General features: G+C 42.5%; 1 protein-coding gene across 1 annotated transcript in view; it reads left to right on the forward strand.

The window, feature by feature from the left end:
* The first annotated feature begins 6776 nt into the window (after positions 1-6776).
* The window catches only part of LOC133378767 (ovomucoid-like), a 31659-nt gene continuing 23582 nt past the window's right edge, over positions 6777-14853 (forward strand). The window contains exons 1-2 of the mRNA XM_061613392.1: positions 6777-6860; positions 10496-10620. Coding sequence (XP_061469376.1) covers positions 6777-6860; positions 10496-10620 — 209 coding nt within the window. The remainder of the gene's footprint in view (positions 6861-10495; positions 10621-14853) is intronic.

Genomic DNA, 14853 nt, shown 5'->3' on the forward strand with positions numbered 1-14853 from the left:
TCCATTGAAGTTGCATTGGATTGATAATTAGGTGTATTTTAATTCATAGGCTGTGTTTCCCCAGAAAACTGGCTCAAACTGGTTAATAATACACACATACAACAATACAATTTAATAAAAAAATCAATATAACACATCAATAGAAGTTCCATTTCAAAATATTTCAGTTCTGAGTAAAATATCAATATCAATCTAGCCCTATTCAATAATTCCTGAAATACAAGTACAGCTAGGCAAATAATTAATGGCATCAGTTGCTACAGCAAGTTGAGGTTGCTTCAACAAATGCCACCCATTCATATAAAATTGCCCAGTCCCCTAACTCCTGGAAGAAGGAGGGCAAAAACTCCTAGAGCTATATCTACCACTTAGGGTTGCCAGATCTCCAGTTTTCTGCCGGAGTCTCCGGCAAAAGGGGGCCGTCTCCGGCCTCCAGCCATAGTTTCTTTGAAGACGTTGATCTCCAGCTTTTGAGCATCCCCCTCAGCCATGCATTGAGACTGGAGAGGCAGGAGGAGGAGTTGAGCCGCCGCCGTAGTCGTTCATTGATAGCCGCTGCCCCTGCAGGGCCCCCCATCGGCTAGCGGCGACCAGAGCACCTCGTCATTTCCAGAGGAGGGGAATCGGCTCCGGGTAAGAAGGCCTCTCGGTCGCAGGAGCCGGTAGGCCTTTGCTGGGCGGTCGGTGTGGGGAGAGAGAGAGAGAGAGAGAGAGAGAATAACCGCAGAGCGGGGGGCAGAGAGAGCGATGGGCTGCATAACCTCAGAGAGAGGGGGGGCGGCTGTGGGCTGAACAATTCTCAGAGCTGATGTGCCTGTCCCTCCACCTTTATCTTGCTGTAGATAGCCAGAACATCCAAGAAGCACGCACAGCAGGATCTTGGTAGGCATGCCTTTATGGAATCATATGGCTTCCTTTATGGAAGCAATCCATGTCTTGTTTGGCCCTCTTTTTCTACTCCCTGCTATTTTCCCAAGCATTATTATCTTTTATAAAAGATTATTATTATTTTGTATAATCTTTTATAAGACGTTTCATCTTGATGCAATTAAAAACCATTCAGCATCTAGCACAGTGCATTACAATTGCTTCAGCAGGCAAAAAAGTCATTAAGTAGTCTGCCAAGACCCTCAGTAATGTTCAAGTAGTGGTGGTGGTGAGTTTGCAAATCCCTGGTCTATCGCCTTGCTGTCTGGTTGTGAGCTTACAGGATGCGTTTGACTGGCCAGGGTTGGATGCTGGGTTTGAAGAACATAAGGAGAGCCCTGCTGGATCAGCCAAAGGCCCATTTAGTCCAGCGTCTTGTTTGCACAGTGACCACCTAGATGCCTGTGGGAAGCCCACAAGCAGGACCCGAGTGCAGCAGCGCTGTCCCCACTTGTGATTCCCAGCAAATGGTACACAGAGCCATATAGCTTCTGATATGAAGGGCTTTTACTCTGATCCAACAGGGCTTTTCCAGCAGCATTGTGGCATACTTGTGTGCAGGGCTGGATTACCCACTAGGCCCCTGCATTAGTGCCTGTGAAACTCCTACAGGCCTACAAGAAAGTTTGGGTTCTACAAAATAAGTTAATTAATGCAAATTATTGTCTGATGTAGCAGTTTACTCAGCCTTGACCCAATGAACAACAAACATATGTCTTAAGTAAATGTAGATTAAAAACTCACTTTGCAGCTGTTGTTAGCAAAATCACAGATCACAATAGAGGAGTACAAGCCAAGATAGCCATGAAGCATTCTCAGTACATGATCTCTTCTCGGTTATCCCTGAGTGCAGGACACAGAATAATGGGCTCAAGTTACAGCAACGTAGGAGACCCCTGTTCTCACAGAGCTACAGTTTGCCATAGTGATTCAACACACAGCCTCTCTTCCCAGAGATTTCTGTGATTGTAGCTCTGTTAGGGCAACAGGAGTCCTCTAACAGCTTTCAGCACCCTTTGCAAACTACACTTCCCAGGATTTGTTGAGGGAAGCCATGGCTGTTTAAAGTGGAATAATAGTGGATTAAATGTCTGGTGTGAATGTGGCCTGAGTCTTAGCAATAGTAAACCACCTCTGTCTGAATACTGCTTACCATGAAGACCCTATCTGGGATCAACTTGAAGGCAGTCCATTTCCATTTTGCATCACCCTAAGCTTGTGAGAAAGAATGACCTTGTCACTTCAGATGGACCTAGGAACACCCTATTTTAGGTAAGATTTCTATTTTAATCTCCAATCAGAGAATTTTTTTTAATGGTATGCTCCAAGCAAATGTGGTTGATACTTAATGTATCATGCTTAATGACATCACTAGGGCCCGCCCCATGACATCACTAGGGCCCACCCCCATTTTCTCAGGTTTTTGGATGGTTCCGACCTGGCAACCCTATACTTCACCATGGTTAGGCTCTACACGATTATCCCATGCTCTCAATGTGAGACCAAACAAAAGCCCTCTTTCCAGCTGAGAAAAGAGAGGAACTTAAGAGTGGATGCATCCTCTAAGAATCCCACTATGATTGGGGGTAAGGACAAGCAATCTTAAAGGGTTGGCCCTCATCCAGTCTCCAAAGGCACAACCCACCAACACCAATCTGCCATCTGTAGCAGGCTTGGATGAAATAACCACACACACACACACACACACAAAGGTGTGAAATCCGAAAGAAGGGACTTTTTACTTGGCTGCTGGCTCTTGCAGCTCTCAAGAGCTCCTGCTGTTCCTGCTTCCATGCAGCTCTGCCTGATAGTGAAATGCCCTCCTTTTCCCACTTTTTCTTTTTTGTTATTTTAATTGATCCAGAGAATTTTAAGCAATGAACAGTTAAGAGGTTAACAGTGCAGCCCTAGAAATGTCCTTGTACCTGTTTATGTACACAAAGGGGAGGGTAAAACACTCTTATTTGTAATTTGCACTTTCTTGTCAAAATTCTGTATTGCAAAAGAAAGTGCTGAAGGGGGAAAAAGCAGTGAAATGCTCCCAGCTTTCTTGGGTGGACAGTGAAGCAAGAAGGGAGTGCACTTCCTAAGAAAGAATGTTGGCAATTGTGTGGTGAATACTTCAAAGTACCTTTCCTAACATCATTTATTCCCTTCCATGCACAAGTGGGAATCAATTCAATCAAGAGACCAGCTTACTATTCAAAGGATGTACTCTGCTTTGAGTCTGGCCAAGCAGACTCACGTATCTGGCCAAGCATCCTTTCTGGGTAGCAGTGGAGAGGGTGCACACACTCCCTTCCATTCTACGCAAAGGTCCATTCTTACATACGCTTGATTCAAACAACCTCACCACCTTCTCTCCACTTTTTCCAGGGAGGGGGGTTGGTAGTAAGTGGAAAAGGAATCATACAGATAGGTCCAACTTGTGCACAGCCTGTGTGTGGACTGCTTAAATGACACACATTTGCTATGTACTGGAAAGAGGCACACGTGCCCATCCCCTCACCTCTCAGTTTTTTATTGCTGCAATGAGAATGACTACAAAGTCTTTATCATAACTTGTACTTGTTACAAAAGCAGAATAACATTTTGCGGCTTTAACGTGGACTATTTAAAAAAATACCATTGTTGTTGACAAGATACTAGGGATTGGGAGAATTCAGAATCCCATAATTAAGCTATTGTTTTTGAAAAGTAGTAGCATTCTTACGTCTGCCACAGCTGAAGTAACGTAAGAATGCCCATTGTTAGAGATCACTGTTATAAACCATGTCTTGATTTAGATAAAAGAATATGATTGCTACTATAGATATGGAATACTATAAGTACATCCATGATTGCTGTCAGTAAGTTCTTGGGCAGAGCAGACCACTGGCTGAATCTTGAGACAACAAAGAACTGTCTTCATTAACTATGAAGATAGCAATATCTGTGATTCTTTCTGTAGCAAACTGTTGCTTCTTTCTAGGTAAGCATTGTGATATGGGCTTCAAATCTTTGTAAGTGAAGGTAACTTTATGCATTTCTTTTCCTCTAGAAGAGGCAAAGAAAACCACAATATAGGCGAATGTGTGTTTTACAACAGTTAAGAAAACATGTTTTTGCCACTTTGGGGTACATGTGGCACATAGCTTAGCCTTTGCCAACCTGGTGCCCTCCAGATGTTTTGGACAATGCTCCCATCATCCCCAGCCAACATGGCCTTGCTGGATGTAGTCCAAAACATCTGGAGGCCGCCAGGTTGGTGAAGGCTGAGGTGACTGATAAAATTTGCCTGCCTGATGTACAGATACTTCAAAGTAGTTGATTAGGAAAATGGAGGTGGAGGAACATGTGTACTGATCTTCAGACATTTTTTCCAGGTAGGGAAAAAGTAATTATATAAACTGACCCCAGTGAAAAATTGACACAATGATTGGAAAATGCTGTCTTAGCCAATGTGAGAAAACCATTGCATGCATGTGTCTGCTTGCAATACTGTACTGTAGTTTTGTACTGAATGTAGTTCCCACTATGGGAACTCACTGGAGCACACATAGCTCTTTAGATTGCAGTTAATTCTTTCAAGATTTTTATCAATAAAGTCTGGATCCAATACTGTATGAATATTATTGGGCTTACAAATGTGTAGTAGTAGTAGTAGCAGCAGCAGCAACAGCAGCAGATGTGCAGTGGTGGCGGTAGCAGCAGCAGCAGCAACAATCATACCACCACGGCATCAAAGTGCTGTGACACTTTACAAAGTGACAGGGCACCAAAAAAAACAACCAAGTCCCTGTCAGAAGGAGCTTACAATCTAAGTTATCACTTCAAATTTTATCAGCAGAACATTTTGTTTGCCAGAAATATCCTTTGCAAATGCTGCAAAATGCTAACATTTTATTTAATTATGTATTTATCTCATTTACATACCATGCTTCTGCAAAGGCAAAATAGTTAAGGCGGTTTGTGTTATAGAATACGAGCTTACCATCTAAGAGACACAATACAAAAGAAAAAAGGAAGGGGGGAGGGAAGCTCATTTCGATACTAACTCTTTTGTAGTGTATGTAATGAAGTTACATAATAACCAGACGGACAGTTGTTGCAGGGAACGTTCTGGGAGAAGAAGAGCCAAATGGCAGTTGGTCACAGCTCACAGATGAGCTGATAGACAGGGGCCTCATTGTCTCACCTCTGGACTAGCAAATGATGAAGACATAGATACATAGGAAACTGCCTTTTATGGAGTCAGAGCATTGGTCCAAATAGTTCAGCATTGTCTTCAAGGGCTAGCAGTGGCTCTCCAGGATTTCAAATGAGGTTCTCTACCATCCCTACCTGGAATGCCAGAGGTAGAACCTGGGAGCTTCTGCATACAAAGCAGATGCTCTACCACTGAGTAACAGCCCTTCCCCAGACAGCTCAGGGATGACAGAAGCTTAAGAGTATTTGGTTTCAGCCAGGCCAACAGAGAGGCCCTTGTTGTCTCACTTAACCCTAAGATGTAGCCAGGTAAAAGGAGCCTATTTTTTGAAATACAAGGCACGATTTGAGAGCAACTGACCATATAAGGATATTCAACATTTAAAAAAAAAAAAAAGGCAGGAAAAAATTAATGTCCAACATTCTATAATGTGGTTTTTAACTTCTGGAAATTATCCTTTGAAAGTATTGCCTTTTTACTGAAACCCAAGAATGCAATAAAAAAGATAAGACTGCCTAGACATGGATGATTATTGGAAGTTCTGAATGCTTTCTCCAATCATTTTACAGGTACTAGAGCTGCAGAAAAGGTCAGTTAACATGTTTCTTAATAACGTATTCATATTTGTTTTGGAACCACCCATGCTATATTTTGTATATCATTCTGCAATGAAAGAATGCTCAGAGGCACATGTTACCAAATTCTTCCAAGCTACACAGGGAGTTGATTGGATTGTGAAAGACCAACCCAAATGGTGTTTGCATTTTGACAAATTTGTAGGACAGTACAATATCTCAGAAAGGAGGTCAGATCTTCTGCTCCCCTAATGCATTCACTATAGCTGCCCAATTTCCCTGCTTTTTAAAGTTTGATAGAAATATCTGTTGGCTATAGGTACGTTCTTAAACGGCAAGGTTTTTTGCCTATTAGTGACTTTATGTATTTATAAAGGTACTAGTACCATTAAGTATCCTGTTTGCTACCTTAACCCCCCCCCCACTCCCACACACACATACACTCAATAAAGAAATAAGAAATATAACAATAAATGTTAATGGCTAACATCATTGCCTCAATAAAAATGAGTTCAGTAGAATACACATTTCAGCGGGTAACTCCAAAATTATGATGAGTAATGTTAGTATAATAAAGTATAGTTAAATAGTCCTACCTGTCATTAAGTTTGCAAAAAAATAAAATAAAACACTGGTATTGTTAAAGAGCATTAGCACCCGCATGGAAGGCAACCAGCTTGCTGGGTTGGCGAACAGCTGAGCTCCAGAGCTCACATTCATGTTAGATTGCTGCAAAAATTTCCACCATCCCTAGCCTCAGAAGTGAATAATGAAAACAAATTGCATCCAGAGAATATAGCTGGTATGAATACTGAGACAGTTCCCCCTTTTTTGAACTGCATGTGCTGCTGGAATGAATGGTGTCCCACACTTTCATTTCCTGCTTGTGCATTCATATTTAGACACATTTGATGACTGAGCACCAGATTAAAATTATACTTATGTATTTTGCATAATACAAATGGAATTGGGATAAAAATTTATCAGATGTACTCATTCAGCCTTGAAGGCTATGCAGACTTTTCTGAGTGAGCGAATGGTTTACTGGAGTTAAAAATTCATGTCGGAGCCTATAAAATCTCATAATGTCATTTAGAATCCAGGAGGGAGACAAGCAAAAAAATGCAGCTGAAGAGACTGTAGAAAGGAGACTCTCTCAGGGTCTCAAAGTGAGCCATAAACCCAATTTCCCCCCACCCTTACACTGTTGTACCCAGTTAGAGACTTTTGAGCAAAGCCTGTGTGTTCTGCCTAGATTTTTTGCTTTCTAAACTTTAACTGGATTCTACTGGCTCAACTGCATGTTCCATTAGCATTCACATCATGGGCTATTTTAATAAAATAAATAAATACTAGACATTTTGGTTTGGTGGGACTGTCCTCAGGAACATAGTGCCTGAGGAAAGGTATTCTCCATCCATGATGTCAGTGAAAATTGCCCACCCCCTAGCATGGCTTCTGGGAAGGAAAGGCTTAAACCTCCTTTTCCAACACAGTGCCTTCCTGGTGATAATCTCCTCATTCCTGGTATTTAACTGTTTTAAACCCCACAATATGATTCACATAACTAATTTCATATGTAGTTAGGCTCTAAAAACAGGTGGTTTTAGGGAACACTGCATGTCCTTTTGTGAGATTCCAAGTTATTCTAGTCTTTCAGTTATATGAGGTACCTGTAATCCTGTTACTGACCTTGCCCCATACTCTGACCTTCATTTTCTGCAGTTTAAACGTTTTTAAAATGCCTAGCTGATTTTTAATTAATTTAAGAAATTTTGGCTGGAAGCCTATGATAATGCGGGCATGCTCAGTAAGAACTAACTGTCAGTGTTCTAAAAGCCAGACTCACAGCTGCTGGGCTTGCCTAATCAGGGGGCCACACCCACACCTGACCTTTATTTCACTTTAGACAGTCATGGCTTCCCCCAAACAATCCTGGGAAGTGTAGTTTGTGAAGGGTGCTGAGATGAGATTCCTATTCCACTGACAGAGCTCCAGTGTCCAGACTGGTTTAACAGTCAGCCACTCTGATTGAAGGTCTGTGAGGGGAACAGGGCGTTTCCTAGCAACTCTCAGCACCCTTCACTAACTACACTTCCCAGGATTCTTTGAGAGAAGCCATGACTGTCCAAAGTGAAATAAAGGCCTGGTGTGGGTGTGGCCAGGGACAGCTTTGGTTTAAATTTGGGTGGAAGGCTACATGTGCCTGCTGTAGAATAAAAAGGTGGGGGAAATGCTGAAAAGCAATGATACTGTTCACAATGTTTTCCTTTTGGAAAGGAAAGGGGCTTTCCCTCTGCCCAGAGCCCACCCACCCACGCAATCTCCTCCCCTCCCCTCCCTGCCCCTCCCCAGGTCAGTGTTGGACTATGACCTAGGATACCAGGGTTCGAATCCCCACAGCCATGAAGCTCACTGGGTGACCTTGGGCCAGTCACTGCCTCTCAGCCTCAGAGGAAGACAATGGTAAAACCTCCTCTGAATGCTGTTTACTATGAAAACCCTATTCATAGGGATGCCATAAGTTGGGGTCGACTTGAAGGCAGTCTATTTCCATTTTCAAACATGATTCCGCAGAAATAAATCCCACTGAATTCAAAAAGTATGCAACTGGTCAAACTCACCCTCCCTTCTCCTCCCTCCTATCCCCTCCCTCTTGCCCCTTCCCTCCCCTCCCCCTCCAATCCTCTCCTTCCCCCTCCCCCTCCTCCCCATGGTCAGTTTTACCTATCTTAAGCATGATTGCACAGGAGTAAATATTTAACTCAATAAGCATGCAAATGATCAAACCTGTCCTCCCCTGCCCCTTCCTTTGCCCCTCCCCCTCCAATCCCCTTCTCCTCCCTCCCCCTCCCCTTTCACCTCCCTCTGCTCCTCCTCCATGGTCAGTTTTACCTATCCTAACCATGATTACATAGGAGTAAATCCCATTGAACTAAATAAGCATGCAAATGATCAGACCTGGCTTTCCCCTCCTTCTCAACTCCTCTCCCTTCCTCCTTCCCTCCCCTCTTCCTTCTTCTTCCTTCCCTGCCCACTCCAGCCATCCCTCCCTCCCTCCCCCCCCCGGTCAGTTACTCCTATCCTAAGCATGATTGCACGGGAATAAATCGCACTGAACTCAATAAACATGCAAATGATCAAACCTGTCCTCCTCCCCTCTCCCTCCTTCCTCTTCCCCTCCCCTCCTCCCATCCCTCCTCATCCTCCCCTCCCCATCCCTGTGGTCAGTTTCACCTATCGTAAGCATGATTGCAGGGGAGTAAATCCCACTGAATTCAATAAGCATGCAAATGATCAATCCATTCTCAGCAAGCTTGCACAGGATCCCATTTCTTACCTCCCAGATTAAAAAGCAGAGAAATTATGTTCTGATCTGTTTGTAAGTCCAGGAACTGCAAATTAGGACAGTTCACCCTAAAATCCAGATGAAACTAAATTTTCCTCCATTCCTTAATCTAATTGCTGATCCTAACACACCCTCATGATCCTGACCACCAAAGCCCAGACTTTCTCCCTCTCTTCTAATCCTAGATCGGACTCCCCCTGATTAAACTCAAAGTACAATGTATTAGAGGAACAAATCTTTTATGTTCTAAAACATAAATATGGATTTTTCCATGAAGTTTATTAGCTTAGTAATCTCCCCCCTCCCCCCCGGTAATGAAAGAGCATACACATCCTGATTTTATGCAGCCTCTCTCTGGTAAATCAGTGTCCTGATGTATGCTTTTTGGAGGGGGTGTGTTTTAAATAGTTGAATTGCTAGAGTTGTCATTCCTTTGAGCTCAGCTCTCAACCCCAGGTCTCTGGGGGGTATTTGGGCAGTCTGTTCCCCTCTCCATGTGTTCACTCAATCAATGGCTGACCCAGTCAGGGTCCCACTTCACATGAGAGAGCTCTATGCAACGCTGGCACATGTGTAGACCTTCCAATGTACTCTGAGCACAGGGACAGAGGGGACAGGGCTGCTGGGTGGGTAGTGTTGCCTTGACTGTGAGCATAGCAGCAAGGCAGGCAGGCCTAGCTCACACAATCGCACCACCCCCTCACATATTCTTTCAGTGCCTGGATGAATTATCTCTCACACACCCCTTCTTAGAAGTTGCATGTTGAAGTGAGGTAGGGAAATGGATGCCTGTTTTCTCTAGTGCCATTATGTTTTCTTTAACCCAAAGAATAATTGCCATCTTGGCCTTTAGATCCGTGGAGGAGAGTTTATTGCACTAAATAAATGAATACAGCATACAGCCAGGTGGTAAATTCTTCACCAATATATAATAGTGGGGGGGGGGGTTGCAAAGTGATCCTTGGTATGAGAACAGGGGTCCTCCAAGCATGTCCTTATTTCTATGCATGGCCCTACTTGGGGGGGGTGTTCAGTTGAAGAGGAGGGTCCATTTGTGAAATGTTCAAAGGTATGTCTGAGTCAAATCTAAAGTAGTTCAGATAGACAAAGTGGAAGAGCACCAACAGGGTACAACAAAGAATGTAGCATAGGATTTCCAGGCCACATCATTCTTCAGCAGCTCCCACAACCATCATTTTCAGCAACAAAATCTTTCATTGTGCCATGTATCAATTACATTAAGGATCTTCCATTCTCTTGCTGGGAATCATAAGGAAGCAATGAAATCCATGTAAAAAAAAATAGCCAATGCAATGTCATTCAGTTCCCCTTGCTCTCCTGCTTTCTTCCATGTTTAGGTAAAGAAAATAGCATACAAAGGCTATCTTTCTTATGGGTAAATAACAATGGGGAAAGGGTTGCTGTTTGTGAACTCATTTTATCTTCATTTTTCAGTTTGACTGCAGACGATACCAAAAAGATAAACGAGGCCAGTTAAACTGCCCTAGGAAATATGCACCAGTGTGTGGAACTGATGGTCTTACATATGGCAACGAATGTATGCTGTGCAGCAAAATCATGTGAATACTCGCATATTCTGTTTGTATGAGCTGGGAAAGTGGTTTTAGAGGGAAGAAGGAATAGTCTCTGCATGCCAGCATGCCAGTTCCCCACCACTCCTGTTGGGTGGGGGACATTTGCTGTTCAGGAAGGGTCATGGCTCAGTGGTAGAGCATCCACCTGCAGGGCCTCTGAGAGGAATTTTTCAGGGGGTACAAAGTTTCTTTTGGGCCCTTTCCCTTCTCCATTAGTCATTCTGTTTTTATCCACTATGGTTTTATGCCATGAGCTGTAGCCTGTAAGGTCAAAAAGGGTATGGAAGACGAGAGAGGGGTGGAGTGGAGTGCTCTGTTAATTTTCTGCATTTAAGGCCTTATGCTCTTATACTCCCTCCACGATAAATATAAATAAATATAAATAAAATAAAAGAGGATCAGAGATAAGAAAGCACATTTGATTTGAACATCTTTGTTTATGCTACAGTACAGATAAGGAGAAAGAATTCACATTGAAACAAGGTAGATAAACTTACTATTTACTTTAAAAAAAGAGCTTTCCTGGCCTTTTTTTGTGAAAAAGTTCGAATCACAGCATGAAAATTAATTGTTCTGGCAATGTTTGATTCAATACTTAGCCTGGCCAAATCCACAAGACGTTCCTGAGACATTGTAGACCTAAAATAATTCTTAATTAGCTTAAGTTTGCTAAATGACCTCTCTCCAGAAGCTACTGTTGCTGGAATTGTTAATAATATTCTTAAGCTAACACAAACATTTGGAAACAGGTCACCAAGTCTGTACTCTGTTAACAAGTTCAACAGATCTAATGGCTTTAACTGTGCATTTACAAAATTTGCTTTATGTACTGAGGGTAAATGTTGCATTTACTTTCCAAAATCATCACCATTAAGGTCAGCAGGATATTGCTCTGATAAAGATAAAGCTTTTCTCTCCACATCACTTTCGGACATGGTAAGATATTTCCACAAGAAATTAAATTTTTCTGCCAACTGCTTAACAGCATTGAAGCGGACAGTTAATCCTGCTATAACATTGTCTACCAAAACATGCAACACACACTTTCTGAAGTAGGCCTCTTCTGGAGTATCATCTGTGTCATTCATTTCTTCCAAGTTAGCATCAGGTGTGCTGTCATCATGCGGTCTTGCCCTCTTGTGCCTAACTCCATCACATCTACGGGAGAGTTTTATTTCTATATTTAGGTTTGATGCAACCAATTTGGCTTCATTCCACATGCATTTCCAGTTCTTTCAAAGTTTTGTCAGCTCTGTGAGGAGAGTTTCCGTGTTTGCTACTTCAACATCCATCCAGTGTGGCACCTCTAGCTTGGATGACCTTGTTGCAAATATCTATGCCAGCTAATATTTTGTACCACACGGCTGACATTAACACACAGGCAAAAGATGTCACATATAATAAAACTCCATGGACTTCATTTCTTGTTTTGGCCATCAAATTTAGTTCTAGGAGGTCTTCCAGTGCTAATTGAATGCCAGGCAAGTGAGCTGCAAAAGGCTTTACACATTCAACACGATCTGACCATCTTGTTTCAGACATACCATGAAGAGAACAACCAATACGGTTTTGTAGTAATTCCCACCACTTAGCACTGGAACTGAACAGGTGGTACACAGTTTGAATTGTTCCAAAAAAGGTTATTGCTTCAGGTATGCATTCACCATCATCATTTCCACATAAGTTGAGTGTGTGACAACCGCAAGGTGAAAAAATTGCTGTTGAGCATTGTTCTTGTATTTTTGCTTGTGCGCCGTTGTATTTTCCGGCCATATTTGCCCCATTATCGTAGCCTTGAGCTCTACAATCACTGAGAGGAATAGCATGTTCTTTCAATGTATCAGTTATCAACTGAGCAATTTCTTTCCCTCTTTTGTTGCTACAATCTGCAAACTTGAGAAATCTTTCTAAAAGTACGTATCTCAAAAGAAATGTTGTTTGTTCAATATGGGAAGAATCTGGTGTGGAATCTACTATTATTGCAAAGTACTTTGCAGATTGCCTCTCAAGCAAAATGTGTTGTTTCACAAGATTCGAGCATTCTGCAATAAATTCATTTTGTGAGTCAGGGGACAGATAATGAACTTGAAGCCGCTCACTCCTTTTCTGTGACTCCTCTACACTTAGCACATGATCCTGAAGGATGGGGTCCCACCTGGAGAGCAGTTCAATGAGTCCTAAAAAGTTTCCATTGTTTGAATCACCAATTCGATGGGATGAACCAGTATTTCCTTTTGAGATGGAAACTCGGTTGTGATACATCCAATGTCAAGGCCTACATTATGATTACTCCTCTCATCTTCCAAATTCACTTCGACATGCGTCTGTATGTCTGTTTCTTTCTGTTTTCCATTTTCATTTTCTGCATCTGCCCCTTCATCAAAATACTGTGCATGATTACCCAAATCAACTGCTCCTTGTTTGGGGATGAGGTTTCCAACAGTTTCTTCTTGCTCCAATTCTGTAGGTGAGTTCAATGAAAAAAGTTTGAAGCCGCACTTAATCCAAATTGAAAGAGCGTTTGTTGACCCCTTTTTTCATTTTCCTCTCGAACTTTCTTGTCTTGTCTTTTCTGGGCTTCTGATTTGTGAGAATACATTTTGGAGATATGATTTTCTCATCATGATAGGGTTTAAAGGTTCACACTGCTTACCTTATATGAGCCCTCAAACCACATTTTTCCTTTCATACTAAAGAGGAAGGGTTAATCTAGCTTCCTAATGACCACGCCCTCTTAAGGTCAAAGTATCTCTTCCTCTTGTTACCTTGGCCACTGAGCATGCTCAGTTTCTTCCAGAGTAAGTTTCATAAAAAATGAAAAAAATCCTCAAGTTTGATTATTTGTATTTTCAGAATCCAACAGAAATACAAATATTTGTTTGAACAATTTTATGCTTTTTTGCACAAGTTAGAGGGGAAAGGGAAAAAAAGCACCATTTGTAGCAGGCTTGCAGAATGGGAGCCAGCAGGAAATGACATAACAAAGGGAGTAAAAGGGAGCTCCCCTCCTTTGGCTCCCGGACCCCCTTTTTGACCCTGGGCCCAGGTAAGATGTACCCCCTGCACCCCCCTCTCATGGGCCCTGTCCACCTGGTATGCAGAAGGTCCCAGGTTCAGTCCCTGGCACCTTCAAGTAGGGCTAGGAGACAATTTATCTGAAACCCTGGAGACCTGCTGCCAGTCATTTTAGACACTACTGAGCTATATAAACCATGGTTTGACTCAGTCTAAGGTTTGCTTCTGATTAATTTGGGGGATGCTATCCTTCTACCCCAACCTAAACTACTGATTCCTGTCCATCTAGGGTGACTAGGGTGATGCATGCCTTGGTTACATCCCGCTTAGACTACTGTAACGCTCTCTACATGGGGCTGCCTTTGAAGGCTGTTCGGAAACTTAAATTGGTACAAAGAGCTGCAGCCAGAGTGCTAACCGGGGCTGGTTACAGGGATCATACAACCCCCTGTTACAACAGCTCCACTGGCTGCCAATTTGTTTCCGGTCACAATTCAAAGTGCTGGTTTTGACCTACAAAGCCCTATACGACTCAGGTCCAGGCTATTTGGCAGATCGTATGTCCCTACATGAACCTGCCTGGGATTTGAGATCTTCAGGTGAGGCCCTTCTTGTGCTCGCCACACCTTCTCAAGTACATATGATGGGGACACGAGATAGGGCCTTTTCAGTGGCCGCCCCTAGGCTATGGAACTCCCTCCCGAGTGAGGTGTGATTAGCTCCCTCCTTGCCGTCTTTCCGGCGACAAGTAAAGACTGTTTTATTTCAACGGGCATTTGGGACAGAGAACGGCTAGGATTAAGTGTCCTAGGATTGGTGACTACATTATATGGTTTCATTATTTTAAATTGTCTGCTATTTTTAACGTATGTTTTATGGTTTTAACTTTTCTCAAAGTTTAATTCTATTTTTAATTGTATACTTTGTATGTTTTAATGGTGTGTTGTTTTTAGTTGTAAGCCACTCTGAGTCCTATTGGAAAAGGGCGGGGTAGAAATAAAGTTTATTGTTGTTGTTGTTGTTGTTGTTGTTGTTGTTGTTGTTATTGTTATTATTGTTGTTATTGTTGTTATTATTGTTGTTGTTGTTGTTGTTATTATCTTCCCAAGAGGCTAGCATGTCACTGCAATGTTAGGATGTGTTCACAGTGGCATAGCTGTTGGTACTACCCATTCTAAGAACACATGAGGAGGAGGAGGAGGA

Source organism: Rhineura floridana, chromosome 3, assembly GCF_030035675.1.
Source record: "Rhineura floridana isolate rRhiFlo1 chromosome 3, rRhiFlo1.hap2, whole genome shotgun sequence".
Lineage (NCBI taxonomy): Eukaryota > Metazoa > Chordata > Lepidosauria > Squamata > Rhineuridae > Rhineura > Rhineura floridana.